The sequence below is a fragment of the Strigops habroptila genome, chromosome 10 (assembly GCF_004027225.2).
Source record: "Strigops habroptila isolate Jane chromosome 10, bStrHab1.2.pri, whole genome shotgun sequence".
NCBI lineage: Eukaryota > Metazoa > Chordata > Aves > Psittaciformes > Psittacidae > Strigops > Strigops habroptila.
In genome coordinates this window covers 6605956-6626704 of record NC_046359.1, presented here as the reverse complement: position 1 = coordinate 6626704, position 20749 = coordinate 6605956, and the positions used below count along the sequence as shown (strand labels likewise).

The window sequence follows — 20749 nt, the reverse complement described above, 5'->3', positions numbered from 1 at the left end:
GCAATTGAGTAGTGAAGGAAAATTCTTTGCAATAAAATATATCTTTAGCTATTTTGAATTTTGTGTGCATTTTACAATAGTCTAATTAGTACTTCATTAGTACTTCATCTTTAAAAGTCTTTTAAAAATTGCAACTTAGGAAAATCATTACAAATGCAGCAAGGTAATAAAGAGCTGTAAGAGGCATCGTACAATATATAATAATTATTGGTTGCATAACTTCAGTCTCTCTAGCTGTACAAACACAGATTGAGTTAGTTACATCTTAATAGACGTTTATGTGCTAGAAGCATAAAGGTAGTTTGGAACATCACTTTGATTCTCTTTCCTAGTCCAAGAATGTAAGAAGCATGATTGTAGAAAGCTGGTCTGTCACAGTAGGACATGCAGTCAAAAAGAGGCAAAGGCAAGTAAGAAAATACAAAAGAGAGAGACATTGATAAAGCTGAAATGGTTGGAAGAAGACATGAATGTGACATAGTCTGAGGGCAGTCTGATTCAGACATGAAATGTAAGAAGTCACGAGCAGCTAATTGACTTACACTGGAACTTTACTTTTGCCTCAATTTAAATCTCAGCTGCAAAATGCTATGCCTATTAATAGTTGCAGTATGTAAATAGGACTGCATTTGGATGGAATGCAAAAGCAAATAACTTGCAGAACAGTCTTTCACATATTAAGTCTTTTAATCAACAAAATTATGTGGATACCTCTGGGAGATTCATTGTGGGAGAGCTGTCTTTCCATAGCTTTAAAACTTGAAATAACAATATACACCTATACTACTTTTTTTTTTTTTAAACCAGTTAGTGATTAAAAAAGCAAGCACTGAAAGAAAAACTTTGATATCTACAAATCACTAAGTTATTGCTAATTTCTATAATTTTGTATTGTAGTATACCAAGTGTGAATAACTTTGCGTTTAAACTGTGCAACTGCTATTCAGGAGATGTCTGCTTTAAAACGTTTAATATAGATTTAGTATATCATTGGGATACAGCAGTTGTATGCTTTAAGCTGACTGAAATTCAATCAGCTGCTGTGCCAGATGCTCAGCAGGTTTAAATTGGCATATTTCAGTTCACTCGGATGTAAACTGTATGAAGTTACATCAGTGAATATCTGATTCACAGTTCCTAAGGTCTGTTGTCACAGAAACAGAGACTAGTGATAAGTGAAAGTTAAAATTTTAGGAGCTGGATGTACTTTCTTAAGTTGAAAGGCATGGTATCCTTCATGTCCCCAAATTGCTCATGCCAAAGAACAGAAATGCTTTAGTATTGAATTTTTCAAACTTTTTTTGCTCCAAGTTTCCCATTCGCTATTATTTTACAGTTCTGAAAGCTTTGTGGATGTGCATTAGGAAAAGAATCTTTAAAAATATGTATTTTCAGTAGTTAAATTGATCTTGAATCACACTGCTATGCGTTTTGTGATTGGGTTGGGGGTTTTTTTGTGGTTTTAAAACTCCAGAAAATAGGGCCCGGTTCTTTAATGAAAAGGCTCACTTTTATTCTTCTTCAATAGGAAGGTAAGCAATTTTTATGCGTAAGGCATGTTGAAATGTGCATGTTCCATTTGGCTGGAGAAGATTATTTGTGGAATAATGGCTTCCTGAACTAGAAGGTTTTCAGAACTTGATTTTTGGTTTCACTTGTTTTCCTTATCCATTTTTGTGGTCAGGAAAAAGGCAAAAAGGTCATCATACGTAAATTGCACAGCAGCTTGCAGCTTTCTGGAACAGTAATTTTGACAAACTTTTGAGAAAAATATCCTGGAATAGTGTTTCCTTGGAGCTCTGTCATTCAAAAGCCTACTTGAATATTCTTCACTGTGATGAATTCTTTAATACAAATAATATCCAGTTTTGTTGAAAAGAAAGCTCTTTACATTCTGTTTCAGGAAATGTTGAACAGTAACAAAGGAACAAAAATCTAATCCAAATATGTTTACCATCAGAATTTGCAGTGGCTGCTATATATTTTAATAGACTTACCTGATTGCTGTATTCAGAAATCCTAAGCAGAACACTCTTGATTTCTCTTCGTGGCTTCTTCAGTGCCAAGCTCCTTGCCAATGCTACTTTCTAGAGCAGAAGGATTAAAATTGCTGCTCTCTCCCAGTGACATAAACACAGTACACTTGTTCTTTCTTCATTTTTCTTACTTCAGTGCCATCCTTTTATATGTGCAAGGTCAGTCTTAACTTCTGATTTACAGCTGGTGTCAGTCTCTTTAGTTTGCACCCTCTGTTGTTTGCTTTTTGCATGTTCCCCATAAACATTCCAGACTGTTGTGTCATAAAAAGCTTTTTCTTACCCTCATTCTAATCCTTCTTATGATATATTTCATAAGCCCAGTGAATTTGTATTAAGTCAACAGGAGGGCTAGGAAGAAAATAAAAAATTGTGTTTTCTGTACAAATTTTACAGTTTTGACAATTATTCAGTCTGCACAAAAAGAAAATTCCTTGCTTATTTTTTTCAGGAAAAAAAAAGTATACACGAGATATGAGGCACATGAATTAGAAGAGGGATTTGAGAAGAGGGACCTCCATTTAGACATTTGTGCTATAGAGAATCTTCCCTATTGGCCCAGAAATATCTACTTGTTTATACAGACTGGGACAGTTCCAACATTAGAGACGGAATAAAAAGGAACAGAGTTGGTAATCCAGTATTTTTAAGCAATTCCTATACCTCAGTCTGTGTACTGCTTTGCAGTTGTTTGTTCTTTTGTTCCACTGCCTTTTTTCAAAAGCCACCTCTGTTACTTTCTCCCACATCACAGCTACAATGAGAACTGATTTTCCATTTAGTGAAAACAGTGACTCGGGAGTAGGTAACAAAGATTGTGTCTAAGTGACTATAGATGCAAAACCCATACATGATATAACTCTCGGGTCAACATGAAACTTAGAAATTTAATACAGGGTTGGATCTGGAATATTTTGGTCATTTTTGTCATTTTGGAGGTAGATTTAAAATGTATTTTTAATCTTAATAATGTATTTGAAGCTTTATTCCTTCGCCTGCAGTTATATCCACAGAACTTATTTTAGGAAGATGACTGGTGTTTTTTACAGAAAAACTGGTATGAAAAGTTTTGCCATGCATAATTTCTACAATAGAAAATGATACTGGTTTTATAAAAATATCAGGTACAAGATAGCTATAAATTTATGAATTATCATTATTTTTAAAGTTATGCATTAATGATTATAAAACATAATAGACTATAAATTAGATTTTGAAGTCAATCAGTAAATTTTGTTCACATTTTGCGTTCAGATTTCCCATTGATTGCAGGAATAACAATAAGTAAATGAATTCTCCCTGACTCTCTAACTGTGTGCAGCCTTTCATGCTTCACAGCTGGATTCAAGTCTGTTTTTATTTTTTTCTTTATCAGATACTGTGGCAGCAGAGCTGACCTTTCAGACAATGTGTGTTCATTAAGGAGGAAAAATGCCTTTAGTTTCTCTTTCTTGTGCCAACGTCTTAGTCGCTATAGCTGAGGCAATAGCATAACAGAAAGAGAACTTCCTTGACACTCCCAGTTGTCTCAGAATTGGTGAGGTTTAGGTAATAGACACATCCCATGCCATTAGAGAAGCAGACAGCTTTTGACTATATTATGTTTGTGCTCCAGAAACTTGAGTAAATGAGTCTACAGGACTTTCTACACAGGTGTCATTAGATTGCTTTCACAGATCAAACTGGCTAAAGTAACATTACTAATCATCCAGATTTTCCAGGGTATGTTCTTCTTTAATGGAAATTCTGTTGAAGCGGCTTTTGAGGATTTCATAAATCTCTCCAGGCCTTCTTGCTGCCAGCTGTTAATACCAACAAAGTAGCCGTATAGTAAGCTGCCACATGTCTGTACTAGAAGCATGGGTCGTGTACTGTCCATGAACAGTAAGTCTGGCAGAAAGTGCTAGACTCGTGGTGCAAACATTACAGTCTCCAAGGCTTGTACAGTAGATCTGGTACATTTTATACTTTGGACATGCCCATGATTTCAAGAAGCTTGGTAATGTTGACATGTACCTAATTGGTAAATGCTGTGACTCCTACAAGAAATTTGGCAATATTGGAATCTTGCAAATTGTAGACTCCCATGTAGAAATATGACAGCTCTGTGCATGCATGCGTTTGAAGTCCCAATTTAAAGGGGAGAGGGATAGTCCATGTATTACTAGAGATTTTTCAAACCCAATTGTTGAGGTGTGATTGTCAGTGTCACATGACAAGTGATCAGAGCTTGCCTTTTGTTTTGCACCGTACAGAAGTCTGGAAGCAGGAGCTGAAGTGCACGGGCAATTGCAAAATCATATTGTGTCCTTTTCGGCTCATTTGCCCTGGAAAAGCAAGAAATTAATCTAAAAAGGGACATGTAAGACATAATATATTTCGAATACCAAATTGTTCACCCAACTGTTAACAATTTCAACAATGTCTGCATTTTTCTCTTAATTGCCGTTTATATTATATCTGTCTCAGCTTTGATTCATGAGCATTCTTTAAAAAACCCATGCCGGATTTGGAATAGAATTTAGGATTTGCACTGTGCAAAGATGGGATTTTAAAATTCTCTCAATAAACAATACTGCAGTTAAATTATAAATGTTAAATTATTTGGTACTTCCTATTTTGGGACAGAGAATCTTAAACGCGTAGCTTATTCACTTAAGAGAAGATCAAACACCTAAAATTCTGACATTCTGGGCCTGTGGCCGTCCTGTGGAATGAATGCTGCAGGAAGACTTACTGCAGCTAGGAATTGAAGTAGAAAACAGTAAGGCTTTCGTCTAAGGAAGCATTTTACAGGTCCCTTCATGTTACGTATGCAATAGTAGTCTGTAATAGGAGAGTTGAGGCAGACCTGGAGTTGCAGTACAATCACCTTGTGCAAGCTTTAGGTACTGTTGAGGCCAGCCGTCCAGTTAAACTTACTCAGACTCTAAATTATGTCAGTCTGCCCCTCAAAAGATGTTTTAGATTGTATTGTGGAAGCATAAAAGTAAGTCCAGTTAGTAGAGCTCCCACAACTCCTCTTTGAAATGCAGAATGGAAAATCACTCTGTGTGTCCAGATGTTGGCCAGTTCAATGTTACCAGTTCCAGCATTAGTACTCTTGACACATGTAAAGATGGGTATATAGGAGGAGTTTGGATGGTGGGATGGATGACAAATCCTGTTAAAGGGAGTCCTGGGATGAAAAGAAGCTTCTAAATTTGTTTGCAGTAGGCTTTTTAGGCTTTAATGTTTGTCTCTGCAAAGGCAAAGCTAGTCCAGTTAACCCATGATAGTACCACATTTGAATAGGAAACAAGCTGGAAACTGTGGAAATGGGAAAGAAGTACGAGTGAGTCTTGTGCAGAGTATGTCTTGTTGCAGGTAAGAGGGCCGTCGAAAGGCACACGTTTCGATCAGTATCTAAGATTTTAATCTCTCAAATTATAGGACCTTGACTTTGGAAATTGAGTAAGTGGGCTTTCTGAAAAGCTGGGTAATCTGGTTTTGACTTTAAATTTAAGTGTATATTGCATTCATAATAGGTCAGCAGCTCTAGCTTGGAAATGGGGTTGACCAAGATAAAGCGTGCCAAAAATGTGAAAAAAGAGCAGGCTACTTTTTGTTTATGCAGCTGATAGAGGAAAAAAAAGATGCTGTAGCAGTCAGGCATGCTGCTGCCAGCAACAGTTGGGTACTCTATCACAGTAAGAAATGCTTGTTGGAAAAGCATCCCTCCATATGCTTTCCAAGAATGGAAACGTAGAATAGAAAAGAACAGCATTCATCCAGAATAGGACTAATTAGTTCTTAGAATAGAACTTATTTTATTGTCAAAGAACAGTAAGATCAAAGAACATACTTCTTTTTTAATAGCAGAGGAGTAGGCATAGGAACAGCTTTTATCCCAGACTCCAGATCACATGTACTTCTCTAGAAAAACATCAGCCTGTCTATGATCATATACATATGATCATACATGTATATACATGTATATACATATACATCTGGTGATGTATATGTAGGTATTATGGTGAATTTATTATTTCTATTTTTCTTTTTAAAAAAATATGTACTACATAGATAACTTATTAGTTTGTTTCTCCATCTCAGGAAGGACTGCCCCAAACCCAAGTATTTAACAAAATAATGCAAGATTATAATCACCATTGCACCATTGTTTGTTTTGTTGTCTTTTTTCCCACTATATAGGAGACCACCCTCAGTGGGCAGCAAAACACAGAGACACCTGCTAAAGGTAAGTGTGTTTGAAGTTTATATTCAGACTTCTGCCATTCCCATATTGTTTGGCCTCAGTGTTAATCCTCATGTACAAGTATCAATAGTCTTATTTATTTATGGGTGTTGGTTTTATAGGAGAAGATTTCCAAGATCTGGTAATAGCACATATAATTACATAGAGTAGAATCTTCAGATTGGTATTAAAGAATTCCTGATTTTTTAAAGAAATTCCTAACAAGCATATTCTGAAAACACTTCTCACAAGTTACTCTCCAGTAAAATACACTGGATTTTGTACACAGAGTTCTTTTTCTAATCACTGTGACTTACACTCCCCCCCCCCCCCCCAAATAAAAGAAAAGGGTAGCTTCCATTTTAGTAAATGTTACTTTTTTAATGTGTCTGAGATTAGTATTTGAAGAGTATTCAAACTGAGTCATTTTTTCAAAATGAGTACTTACTTGTTTAAGTAAATGTTTAAGGGTTTGGCCGTGAGAAGTTAGTAAGAGCCATCTTTTTAAAAGAAGTGACCAGATTTGCTCAGAGCACAATGAACTGCCCCTTAAACTGTCTGCTAAGAAACACCTTTCCTTTTACCAGAGTTCTGAAAGGGAATCTCAGAGCAGAACATGGGAAATGTGAATAGAATTCATGCTTTATTTAAACCATGATTCTTGCATGTGGCACTCATCTTTTGGTTTTCAACACTTCAGTCTGTGTAGAAGCCTGTGTAATTCACGTTTGCTTTTTAATAATTTCTGACGGTTGAATCTCATGGGGGGGAAAGGCATAGAATGCTATTTTTTTTAATTTTTTTTATTATTATTATTTTTATTTTGTTGTGTGTAATGTATCTATGAACACCTCTTCCAATAATTGAGAAATACAATAAATATCCTCTCAGTTAAAGCATGTGCACAACTTCCTAACTTCTACAGTAATTAAACCTAGCAATTTTACCCGAGATGTTTAGATATTTCCACAGTTTTTCATTTTGGAAAAATGTGAGACCTATCAACCATCTCTAGTAACCCCCAAATAGGGTAGTACAAGATAAGGTTATAAAAAGAGGGGAAGGAAAAAAACATATCAAACAAAACCCTAGGTCACATTAAAAGTATAATGAAGAGTGAAAATACATTTATTATTTTTATCTTAAAACAAATGTAAATCATATTTCTCCAAACCCTATACTAATAAATATTTTTTAAACAAATTTGGTAAACATATGTTTATTACAGGAAAAGGATATAATTTTAAGGTGATACTTTTAAGAACTGACAATGATTTCAAGTACTATAGTGTTTGAATGTCTTTTCTTATGAATCCCTATGATATTTTTATTAATATCATCACAGTAAAAAATTAAGTCAGATGAATCTCACTGTATTGAAATGCTAAAAGTTAATGAGCTGGAAATATATGCTTCAGTTATTCTCTCACAGCTCAGTGCCAAAACCTAATAGAAATATAGTAGTTTGCAGTAGATGACTCTTTAATCCTATCCTAAGTACATTGGGATCTTGGAGTATTTTTGTAGATGCCACTATTAATTGATTCTGAAGTTAGTGTATGTCAATAGTCTGATTGCTATCCTTTCTGCTTATTCAAAAATATACTCAAGAAATAACCATCGTAGAAAAGCTTCCATAGCACCACCAAGGAAAAGGACATGTTTCCATCCTCTGGCCTTTAATACTAATAGTTCACATTACTACTGCAACAAAAACCTTTGTACTCAGGTTGTTTTCACAGTCTCCAGGCCATCTCAACCCAAATGTTGTAATTTCTCTATGCAAAATCCATTTATTCCAACTCTACTTAGAAAATATTACTAGTCATTACAGGATTCTAAGACTGGAGCTCTGTGATCTTATTAGGTGGTAGAAGTATGATTGCTTTTCTTTAAATAATACAATTCCTTTTAATATCTCAATTAATTAGTAACTAAACCCATCCTCCAAAAAAAAAAAAAAAAAGGGGAGAAATTCAGAAAGAAAAATTATAGGGAAACGAGGCTTAGTAATATATCTTTTAATGCTTTTTCCTTGTGCCATGCGTTGTAGCTTAGGAGAGTTACTTTGTATTACTATTAGTTCAAAATGATTCATTATGAGTCTTTCAACTCCACAGAATATCTGAGAGCATGAATCATGAACCAAAACTGAGAGAAACAGAGAAATCTTTTAAAAAATGTTTTATTCATGAGTATGGGTTTTTTTAATACACTTTTTAACATGGCTAAAAATTGTTCAAGCAATTTTGCAAAGCATGTGAATGATAATAACTTTATCTTTTCAGAGTTTGGTTACAGGTTATTAGACAGTTAAATATATGAATAGTGTAATGTCAGGAAAGTTCTTTCTGCTCACTTGAAGAGGATTTGAAACACATTCCTATTGAGAACAATGTTACTTTACAAGTCAAGTCACATATAAACAAATCCTTTCCTGGATAAATAATTGCTTTTCAATATTTCAACCTTTCTGTTTAGGAATCTCTGTTCTCTTATGTTTGTTTAAAAAAAAAAAAATTTGACATATTCTCATTAAACTAGACTTTTTACATATTCTCATTAAACTAGACTGCTACAGTCCGTTGAGATTTTGCACTGTCGAGGTTCACCAAATGCAAGGAAATGTTTTCGTAAAAGTATAGTGCTTCACTGTCTTTCTCTAGACTGCCCTCACAGTAGGAAATCATAGCTTTGCAAATATACCAAAACAAAAAAATTGTCTTAAACCAAATAATTTGTGTCTTGTTGTAAAATGAAAGTTTGTTCCTTTACACTTACTCCGAGTTGTTTTTACAAGAAAGCAGTTGTATTTTCGAGATGAAGTGCTTTTCTGTGATTTCCAATTTCTATTGGTACAGGTACTGGATCTGGTGGAAGTTGCTTTTTGTATCACATTATTCCCACAATTACATGTTATCTCACAGAAATCTTGCTGTTTCAGTATTTGTCCAGAGACATGTTAAGTTCTTGCAATTTCTGCTGTAAACAGGAAATTTCTGGGTTTGTATCTCTGTGCCGATAAGCCAGTCTGCCTATCCCTTCTTACTGAAAACTGAGACAGGGAACTTAATTTACTTCAATTTTGAACCATTTTGAAAGTTTTCTTTATAAGGAAGTGTTTCTTGTGCTGCTTCATTTACTTGGCTAGAAAACATTTTAATGTGCTTCTTATTGTGTTCTCCTAAAGAGCTAGCTCATGACTATAAAGAGCCAGATACAAAGCATCCAGATACTGAGTAAATGTTACTACCCAAAACTGTTTGATGAGGGGCTTGACTGCCGTTTAAGCATCTCAGTAAAGAGCCAGTGCTTGAAAAATGATGAGCACTTACCAAAAGCAGTGATGCTAACTTATCTTAAATGTGTCTTCTCAGTTAAGAACATTACTTTTTCTAATAATTTTGGGGGCTTTATTGCAGTACAGTATTTTCTTACCATATAAATAGTTATTTTTGTGATAAACTCTGCTAATCAGTGCTCATTTGCTACTCCTTTTTCTCCTTTTTGGATTAATTATTCTAGTTTGTATGCTGCTGTGCTCTTAGGTATTGATCTGGTTTTATTTGTCTTCTGCCTTTTTTTTTTTTTTTTTTTTACAGTGCGTGTTTTGTTATTACTTCTGTACTTCAGTGTTTTCCCTTATTCATCAAGTTACTTTTTTCCTCTTGGGCTTGATTGTAACTTTAATCTTTGTTGCTTGGTTTCTAAGTAGCATAAAATTCTTGAATTCAAATATGCTGTTCCCTTTTCTGAAGCGCCCTGCAGTGTTTAACTTTATAATAAGCTTATATCCTTGTGTATTTGATTCGTATTTGCATTTGTTCAAGGAATTAATTATGTGATAATTACAGAAAATTGTTTGCTGAAAGTACCTTCTGTATGTCAGTTTTAAAATACTATTTTATACTGAGTATTTCTTAAGTTTTGCTTCAAATTTATTTATAATTTTATTCCATAAAGTACATCTTCATTATATCACTCAATGTTTGCAGTTTCACATAGCTGGAAATGGCGCTTCTTGCATACAAGGAAAACAATAGTTAGCAGTTTGACTTACTTTTTTCTTATAATTGTATCTGGAAGCCCTGAACAGCACTGTCTTTGAACTGCATAGATCAAAAAGGATAAAATATGCTTTTTAATGACGTTCTCACAAGATTCTCATTACTACTTCAAAGAGGATTGCAGAAACTTCAGCCGTTTTGTCGACATTTGTTCTGCTTTCCTTTAGCTGCACTGGAAGAGTTATCTTCCTTCTGACCCCAGCCTGCATACATAATCAACAGAAAGATTTACGTATTGACCATTAAATAGGATGGAGCATATATTCTATTTGAAGGCTGCAGAGATCTACTGACCCTGTTGATCCTGAAGAAGGTCTATTGGTAGTACTCATATGCAGAATGAACAAAGAAGAGCAACACTGAGGCACAGGAAGATGACATTGGGCATAGTTCTGCTCTGGTGACCAATCTCTTTTCCATAGTGCCCAGTGACAGGATAAGGGGCAGTGGGCACAAAGTGAAACACAGGAAGTTCCATCTAAATAAGAGGAAGAATTTCTTTACTTTGAAGGTGACAGAGCATTGGAACAGACTGCCCAGAGAAGTTGTGGAGTCTTTTCCTCTGGAGACATTCAAAACCTGTTCTAGGTGAACCTGGTTTAGCAGGGCGGTTGGACTAGATGATCTTCAGAGGTCCCTTCCAACCCAAACCATTTTGTGATTCTGTGACCCCTTTATCATCCTGTCTGTGATATGTGCATTTGTAAGCCAAGCACTGTGTTTATTTGACTGGAGGCCTAAAACCCATGTTAACTTAAATTCAAGAAAAGCCTAGATTTTTTAGCTTTTGGGCAGTTTTTCCATAGTTTAAAGAAGAGAAAAAGGTCTTTGGTGCATTTCCTTCCATTACATTTCCTTCAGTTCTTGTTGCAAACTAATTTAGAGCCACCTGTATCTTAAAAACTCATTAGTTGTCCAGCACATCACTGTGTCTTGCTGATAATGAAATATTACAAAACACATTTAAATATAAATGATGTATCTTTCTAATTAGCTCTCTCATTTGTTATACTTTGCCTGTTTGGATATTACTTCATCTTTTTCCTTAGCAAACATTCTGAATTAATAGCTGTACATGTTTGAGTTGTTCTGTTCTTATATTCTCAGCTGTTTTGAGCTATTCTCAAAACTTTTTGGGGAGGCCAGATTAAACATCTTCAACAACTATTTATACGAATCTCAGAGAGTAAAGGCAGTGGAAGTGACATTACAACACAACTTCAAAAATTATTAAATGATTGCAAAATATGTCTAGGTTACATTTCTGTGTTTATATTTTGGCATGAATCTGACAGTAGTTCTGATTTTCCTGCATGAAAATTCATGTAATATAGTTCAAGTCTATTTCTGTTTACAAGTAGACTGATTTGTGTGACTAGCATCACAGGAAGTACTATCTTAAGTACCAGAGGCAAGGGCAGATCTTCGTGTCCTCCACAATTCTGTATATTTTTTATTTTTTATTGGTTGTAAAAATTTTGTGATACTGCCCTGTCAGCTTTTTACTGAATAGGACCTTTCAACAAGGGAGTTGTATTTTGCTTTATATAGATGAGTTTAGGTTTGCGGAATTCTCATGTATGTTTACCTAACATGCTCATATTAAAGGTTCTAGTGCACAGTTCAGTATGTGATGGTATATTGAGGCAGAATATTTAAGCAGTTGCAGATGGAAACAACAAATATCTATACCATTGTTTCAGTTACCTTTTGAGCTTTCTAGGTTAGTGGGTTAGTTTTTATTTTTAAACTCTGAGATGTATGGAAAATATCCTGGTAATTTATGATATTTTTGCAGTATAAAAACAATAATACTTTAATGTGCATATTGTCACTGTATTGGTTCTGTGTGTCTCCTTATCTCTGCAGAATTACATGAGAATACCGGTTTTGATGCAAAACGAAAATTAGAAAGAGCTGATACCAATATGAACATCCAGACAGGGGATAAATTGAAGGAAGAAATTGGGTCAGAAAGGACTTCTGTTTGCAGGGAAATCTGGATTAGTTTTGAAGACTTCTGTGTTTGTTTCCAGTAAGGAAGAGAGACTTTGTGGTTTATTCCATAAAATGAACAGTGTAACAATGGTAAAATGCGAAAAGTGGCAGTATAAAAACTGTGTCTTCTCAACACATCTTTGTATAACTATCCTGCCTCTCAGAGTAGTCTCAAAGCTTCTCTTCAGATCAGACTTACTATCCCTGTTGACAGTGAGTCAATGGGTGCAGACCCATACTGTGTCTCGGGAGAACACAACTACCAGCTTCATAAAGCATATGTCAGACTGTAATGTGGGTGAAAGATGGGAGGTCGCGGAGTATGCAGCTATTAGGGTGCTCACATACCTGTCGTGGTTTAAGCCCAGCCAGTATCTCAGAACCACACAGCTGCTTGCTCACTTCCCCTCTTCTTCCCCTCCTTGCTCCTGGCAGGATGAGGAGGAGAATCAAAAGAATGTAAACCCCACAGGTTGAGATAAGAACAGTTCAAGAAGCAAAGTATAATATAAAACTATTACTACTAATAATAATGATGAGAAGGGAAATAACAAGGGGAGAGAATATAAAACTAAAAAGGGAAAGGAAAGAAAAACCAGTAAACACAAGTGATGCACAATTCAATTGCTCACCACCCACTGACCAATACCCAGCCCGACCTGAGCAGTGATCTGGGCCTTCTGGGTGACTCCCCCCAGTTTATATACTGGGCATAACGTGCTGTGGTATGGAATGCCCCTTTAGCTAGTTTCGGTCAAGTGTCCTGTCTGCTTCCTCCCGGCTTCTTGTGCTCCTCCTCACTGGCAAAGCAGGAGAGACTGAAAAGACCGTGATTGGGGTAAGCGTTACTCAGCAACAACTAAAACACTGGTGTCTTATCAGCATTGTTCTTAGACTAAAGCCAAAACACAGCACTGCATCAGCTACTAGGAATGAGAAAAATAACTGCTACAGCTGAACCCAGGACAATACCCAACCCATCGGCCACTGGGCAGACAGTCTGCATCTGAACAACTCAATTCTAAGGCAAAAAATGTCGTTGAAATCATGTATTGCCATCAGCATAGCTCAGCTTGATCAACTAGGTGCTTTCTTTTCAATGTAATTCCAAGGCATTTATACCTCTGCAAAAATAAAAAGGCTAGTGTAGTTGTAGCATAATATCTTCAGTTTCTGTCTTTCAGATTTAAGAAGTCTCATACAATATAAATCCTTCAGAGAATCTGACATTGAGGAGTAATTTCATCAGAGAAAAAATTCACCTTTTTTTTTTCTTTTCATTTGAATTTGTAACTGAGACTTTTTTGAAGCTTTTATTTTCACAAGTTTTCTTGAGCAAATATTAAACCCTGTTCCCTTTATGAGTGAGAATGTGTAACTTTTATGCTAACAGCACTGCAGGAACTTTAGGAGTAAAACGTCATAGATCGCTTTAGACCTTGTTACGGTTTGCCTGAATACTTTTAGGAAGCCCCAGGTCCAGGAAGATGGGGCCTTCAGAAAAAAGCGTCACAAGCAAAGTAAATTCCTTTCCAAGTCTTGCTTGCAGTGTCATACAGAGACAATGTAAAATATTATTTTTTAACTTGTTAGCCAAATATTAAAGTACTGTTGACCTTTTGTAGACCACTAATATTAATAAAGGTATAGAACATTTGTCAGTTTGTTACTGCTGTTCCTAAGTGGGTGAGAGTTTACTAATGTTCACAGTAAACTGATAAGTAGCTGTTAACAAAACATCTTGATTGACCTTTGAAGAATTTATTACTTTAAAGAAATTAGGCACATAAGATTTTCATTTTACCAGTCAGTTCTGTTGAAAGCATTTTCTTGTCTGACATGTCTACATCTCAGACGCAGTGAAAATAAGATGAATGTCCAGAGTTCATATTAACTTCAAGAAATCAGGAAAATTTGAGTTGTTGTAGGAATTGATATGTCAGCAATGGATCAGGATCCCTGTGAATTTTCTGAGAAATCAAAACGTTTATTTTACATAAAACTTTGGAGTTCACATCTGATTCTGTCAATTCTAGCTGAAGTCATTTATATTGCCTTTGGTTAAATCAAGGTTAGAAAGAATTGTCAGGAGCTGAGTAGCTTTCTGAAGGTGTTGCAAACACTACAGAGTTGAAAAAACACAATAATAAATTATACAAAATTGTTCTTTCTTACAGTGGTACTTTACAGTAATTTTCAGATAGGCATGGAAGTCTTAGAGTAATATTATCTTATTACCATTCATAGCTTCAAACTGAACAAATTAGTGGCCTGACCTCTAATGGAAAACTGCAGAAGTGCAGCAAAGATAGAAGTTAGTGTCAGCGGCTTTCTCTGGAGATGAATTGTATTCACCTTTTATGAAACTAAAAATGTTGAATTATTTTTAAGAAATAGCTGGGACTATGATTTATGAAAGTAAAATTAGTATCTTTTGCTATGAAACAGACATTTACCTGAAATAGATCATTTATGCTAAGGTTATTTTCCTACAAGTACTTTGATTTCATTTTCTCCCTAGGAACCTGTATGTTTTCCACAAGCCACATACATATGCTTATAACTATCTGAAGACGGATTTTAAGGTATTTAACTGTATTGAGTTTTTATGTGCTTTTTTATCTTTAACTGTGTTACATAATTAGTACATATGTGATGAACGATATTGGTAGACCACATAGAACTGCTGTTACTGAAAAAATAATAATACATTAATATTACTGTAGTCAATACAAATATAATGTTTTCTAGCAAATATCCAGAAGTATTTCATTGTGTTTAAGACAAGAAAAAGTGTTATGGAGTGCTATTGCACAATAATAAAAAACCGAATATGTTAGTCATGAAAGTTGTTAGTGAGAGTATACATTACAATGAATCAGATCTCCATCCTTCCTTTATCTTGATTTAAATCTACCTTATAACAATGTAGAGACTAAATTAAATGTAATGGTGATTCAGCTGCAGAATCTGTCCTTCAGTTCTCCTTCATCTTTACCTGTACCTAAAAACCCAATTGGGAGTCTGTATAGCAAAGACGTCCATTTTTTCTTAACAAGCTAAGACCTTTAGCAATTTAAAAGATTCTGTTGCAGGGATTAGAAATACCCCTTAGTTACACTGAAATTACAGTATTTCTTTAAACCTGCCATTAGTTCATGTTATCAGAAGGTTATTCAACATGCTTGAATATCCTGTTCCTGCTGTAGTTCTACACTGTAAAAATGAAGTGTAATTGTAGAGTACTGAAACATAAACTCCAGGCATGAACTTTATGTAAAATCCTGTACTAAGAAGGTTAACTACATGGATTATGATTCATAATTATAGTATACCTGTAATTTCACACCTCTCTGTATTTGTAATCACATCACAAGAAATTTTCCCAATCACTGTACAATATACTTTCACAAGCCATAATCAGCATCAAAACTACATAAGCCTGTGTGTGCTATTGTGCCAAAAACCTAACCCTTTGCTGTAAAACCAGTCTATTTTTTTCACATTGATACAAATGGGGTGTTTACACTGTTAGGTAAATTCTGTACCAGACTTATAAAAGACCACTTCTATATCATGCTATGAAGATAATAGTAGTGGTGTTCCAGGATCAAATCCAAAAGTTTATGGATATGACTCTGGAGAACATAGGAAAAAATGTATTAAAACAGTTCTGAAGCAAAGAAGCGCATTGACCTTCAAATTTTGAAGACTTTCTAGGAACAATAGAATTCATTCTATAGCTTCTAATAATAGGCATAGGAATTATGTATTAAAGTTGAGAGTGAAAAATGCTGCCTCTATATATTTTTGTAAAGAAAAAAAAAGACATAATGAGGCAGAATCAGTCATGTGTTACAAATGAAAAGAGTGCTTTTTTCTTTCAAGCTTACTGTAATTAATTAGAATCAGAAAGTTTCAGCACAAAACAAAATTTTTGGTCTTCCATTGAATGTTGTTTGGCAAGTAAAACTACTAAACTGAGGTACATATGAAGAATATGAATTAAAAGTAGATAATCTCATTCAAGAAACTTTTCTGTGTCCTTTTATCTCTTAACTGAATATTATTATACATGCAGCAAGAGGCTCTGGGCTTAAATGACATGTCTGAAATTTGGAAGTAGTGACAGTTAATTACTTACTTCCCATACCATAACTAGGGCCACAATATCCAAAATTTTAGTCATATTTCATATAAGCCAGGCAGACAGCATTCAGTGAAAATGAAAGATGAAGAAATGTCTGTTTTTCTATGCAGTTTTCTGATGACCGAGTCTTCTATTACTTACTTGTGGACAGTCTGATGCCCATTGAAATCCTGGTTAGCTTTTCTGCATTAGTACACTGGTATGATACTGGAGGTAAGGTCAACTCAGAAAAGTGCATGTTAATGTTGTGCTTTCCCATTCATGAACATGTCTGTGCTGTTGTGTTTGTCGGTGATGTATTTTGGCACAGATCGAGAGTTGTGGTTATTTCATATTGATGATAAATATTTTCTTGACAGGATCCTTCTCTGTACTGTTTATTACTATTTGCTGCAAGCTTTTAATCAATGTGTTTCTGGTATGGAGTCTCTTGAGTTTCCTAGGGTTTCTGTTCCTACAAATAACATTCTTGCAAGCTACTTTATGCCTTAGCTGATTAAGAGGAAGTAAAATCAGCAAAATGACCAACTTTTATTTTTGAAGTGATTTTTAAACTGGAGCAACTAAGTATGTTTATTTTAAGCTCTTAAGTGTATTTACAGCTGGCTTATTTCAAGATACAATAACTTGAATAATTTAAGTAAAAATCACTTGTATTTTATGAAGATAACAGAATGGCATTCAGATAAGCTAATGCATGTTTTGACAGTTGGCCTAAGTTAATCAGATACTTAAACATTGGGTATGGACAAAATCTTAGTGAATCTAGAGTAGAGCAGATAGGACCAAAAGAAAGGTAAAAAACCCAAACTGACCATCCCATTAAAATAATTGAACTGTAATATAAGCTTTGTATGGCTGTTTGCTTCCTTTGCATATGGACAGAATGGATTTTTATGTAGTTTTAGAGAGGCCTTAAGTGACTTGGAAGATGACTGATTTACACATCCTCCTGACACATTCTTTTATCCATTATTTTCTAGTCAATAGTACAAATAAGCCATTGTGTACCATCTGTGCATTTTAAATGACTGCCTCTTTTCTCTGAGTTATCGAAGCCTAAATGAAGACTTAAATGACTTGAAGTAGTTACAGATTCTGCATAAGTGTATTTGTCATAATTTTACTGTTATTCCCCCACAGTTGTGTGTGGGTTTTGTTGTTATATTTTGGGGGGGTTTGTTTTGTTTTGTTTTTTGGATCTTTTTCTTTCTTAATCTAGGTACTAAACGAGAATCTTCTAGTATTTCAAAGGGTGTGCTGACAGTTGAACGTTTCTCATGGAAATGTGTGACTCCTGGAGAACTTCTGTTAAAGATGCACACATCCGCAACCAAAGCTACTGTGTTAAATCTTCCTGTTGGGTATGTGTGAGGCTTCATTTCTGTCTTAACACTTTAGTCTTGAGGCTTGAGATGATGTTTTTACTTTACACAGTAATTAAGGGATTATTTCCTAAAACACAAGGTTTTGGAATATCAAACTGGTTGATAGCTAGGATTTGGTAAAATGCAATTTTCTATGAGTTTAAAATAATTACCAAAACCTTTATAAAGATTTTTGAATTCTTTACTCTTAAATAAGAGCATTTAGCAAGAAAAATCACACCGACTTGCTAAAAGGTAGACTAAAATATAAATTTCTACTTAAAAGTGCTTCTAACTAGAATGATTTTTAGATGTTCCCTGGAGCACCAACAAAAATTAAAGAATTAGGATTTTTAGTGGAATTGTAAAAGCATGATGCTACCATAGGAGGTTTCATAGCTTTTTGTGAAACAGGATATATGAAACATAATAGGAGAAATTCTGAGGTTATCCATGAAGGCTTGCATATCTTACTTCACGTTCACATAGCGCTTAATATGATTTATTTCTTTTTGCATGTAACTGTAGTATTCAGTGTAGAGCATTGACTGATTGTTTAAATAAAGAAATAGGTAAAAGGCAAAAGTCTTTGATATTTGTTAGTTTCTGGAAATGCTTCCAGTGAAACAAGGAAAATGACATTGTCATATCTTGCCATAAGCATGAAGTTGCTTACTAATTCACTGAGGCTTTCTACTTTTCCAAAAATAGAGAACCACCAGTTTCATCTCAAAGAGATGAGACAAAAATGTATTTTTTTTTTTTTTTTTTAAATCAAGTAAGGTTTCAAATAAACAGGCATAGAAAGAAAATACCACAAAAATAGCACGTTGATATTAAATCAGAGATCTTTAATAGTACTCTCTATTTGGTTTTATTCATAATAAAAGTGGAAGAGTTCTCATTGTGTTTGTTAGTTCTGCCACCACATGTATTTTCTTAATGTAATTTCCAGGGTTGCTTGTCTCTATCCTGTATGGAAACCAAAACATAGGTGGTTTTTTTTTTTTGCACCTGCAAATTTCAAAGCTACCAGAGAAACAAGTAGCTCAAATTGATGAGCTTCTCACCTTTGATCCTTTCTACTCCAAGCAGAGCCAGCAGGCTTTCAGGAAGATTTAATTTGCAGCATGTGTATGAGACAAATGGGCTTATTGACTGCTTCCTCAGTTCATTCCACATGAGAAATTACTTGCTAAGCCAGGAAGGCACTTTCTTCCCTCTGTCTGTTGGAGGCCAGGGGGCATTTCAAATTTCACTTGCAAGAAGATGCGATTTTAAAAGTGTGAGTGTGTGGAGGGGTGGCTCTCCTTTCTTACTCTCACTGCTGGATCTCTGGTTAACAGTGTGAAGCTGTGACCAACTAAATGCTGTTCTGACAAAGACCATGAATCTTCACCTTTTGGTATCAGCAAGCTCCTCAAGTGTTTCAGTGGGACTGCAGGACATTGTTCACTGGAAAGAAAACCATGAATCCCCAGTATTGTATAACTATTGTTAGGAATATATTTATATTTATATATTTTTATATTTTTATATATATAAAATATATGTATATAAATATATATAAAATATATTTTTATACATATATACAACTATATTATATAAATATAGTTAGGAATGGTTTCTTTTATGATTGGAATCCGTTATAGAATACAAACAGGCAAAACAAGAATGAGCTGAGTGTGTTGCAGTAAGACATACTGAGTTTCTGTTGCTTGCTACATTAGGAGTTCACAGTTGTGTGGTTTGGCCCACCGTTGCTGCATAAAATGGTTCATAAAGGTAGTGTTCATCTACCTGACACAATTATACATTAATTTTTCCTGGTTTTGTCAATGTAAACATGGAAATTATGATCTAAGTAATGTAAGACCAGAACACTTGTTTAAGCTTTCTAGGAGTAGATACATTTTTAAGTGTAGCTAACTAAAATTTCGACCAAAAATACTTTGAATTTTGTATCCATCTGAAATAGTGAAGCTAGCTGTTTTGCTAAAGAAAATACAAATAAACCCTAAACAAATAAATAAAAATAAAATCATAGTGTCTTCTCTGCTTACATACCTACTGCTATGTTTGGAAGTCCTTGAGAAACAAAGAGTTAGAAATGCAGGATTTGAAGAGCCAGACATCTAGGAAAGGATTTCATTTTTACCAAATGTGTGAAAGGAAAAGCTGAAGAAGTGCTGTGATTTTTTTTTTCCTTTTCTTTTTTTTTAAGGTGCTTTGTTTGTTTGTTTGTTTTTGCTTGAATGTAGGCGACATATATTGCTCTTCACAGTAAGTTCTCCCATAGGGCACCATATTCATCTGTGTAGCATGGTGCCATGTGTGTTTGGAGAAGAGGATACTGTGATACCATGTCTTGAAAAGGTATGCATAACCAGAACTAATCAAGCATTTTGATAATGGTGTTTTTGACTATTATTTAGTTTTCAAGTGAAGTACTATTCGATCTTCATTTATAGTTGCTGTATTTTAATGATATACTATTAATTTCAATATGAAATGGATGAGTGCATAAAAGTAATGTGTTTTACAGTACAGCAGGCACTGAGGTGGTTATTGCAACAACTGTCCTATATAAATATGTAAGTAAGCGTTGGATAGTATTCTGCTTACATAGAACAGCAGCATAAAATGGAATGTTAAAAGAGCTCTTGTTGAAATACGTCAGAGGTAGCGTATAAGCTCTCTTTTTGAGGCATGTGGTAAAAGTGTTAAAATACATGTACAGATATTAATTAATATTAAAAAATTTCCACCTAGGAAAATAAACTGTCACATCAGTAAAGTTTGTTTTGTCCCATGAGATCACACATTACTCACTGGGTCCCAGAGCAGCTTTTGTATCTAAAATGAACAATTGATTCTGACATCTTCTCATAGCT

General features: G+C 34.7%; 1 protein-coding gene across 3 annotated transcripts in view; it reads left to right on the top strand.

Moving 5' to 3' along the window:
* The window catches only part of ADGB (androglobin), a 112226-nt gene that overhangs the window by 42656 nt on the left and 48821 nt on the right, over positions 1-20749 (top strand). For all 3 annotated transcript variants that reach the window (XM_030499817.1, XM_030499816.1, XM_030499819.1), the window contains exons 14-19: positions 6231-6276; positions 12210-12375; positions 14860-14923; positions 16599-16701; positions 17711-17852; positions 20117-20231. In XM_030499817.1, the coding sequence (XP_030355677.1) occupies positions 6231-6276; positions 12210-12375; positions 14860-14923; positions 16599-16701; positions 17711-17852; positions 20117-20231 (636 nt within the window). The remainder of the gene's footprint in view (positions 1-6230; positions 6277-12209; positions 12376-14859; positions 14924-16598; positions 16702-17710; positions 17853-20116; positions 20232-20749) is intronic.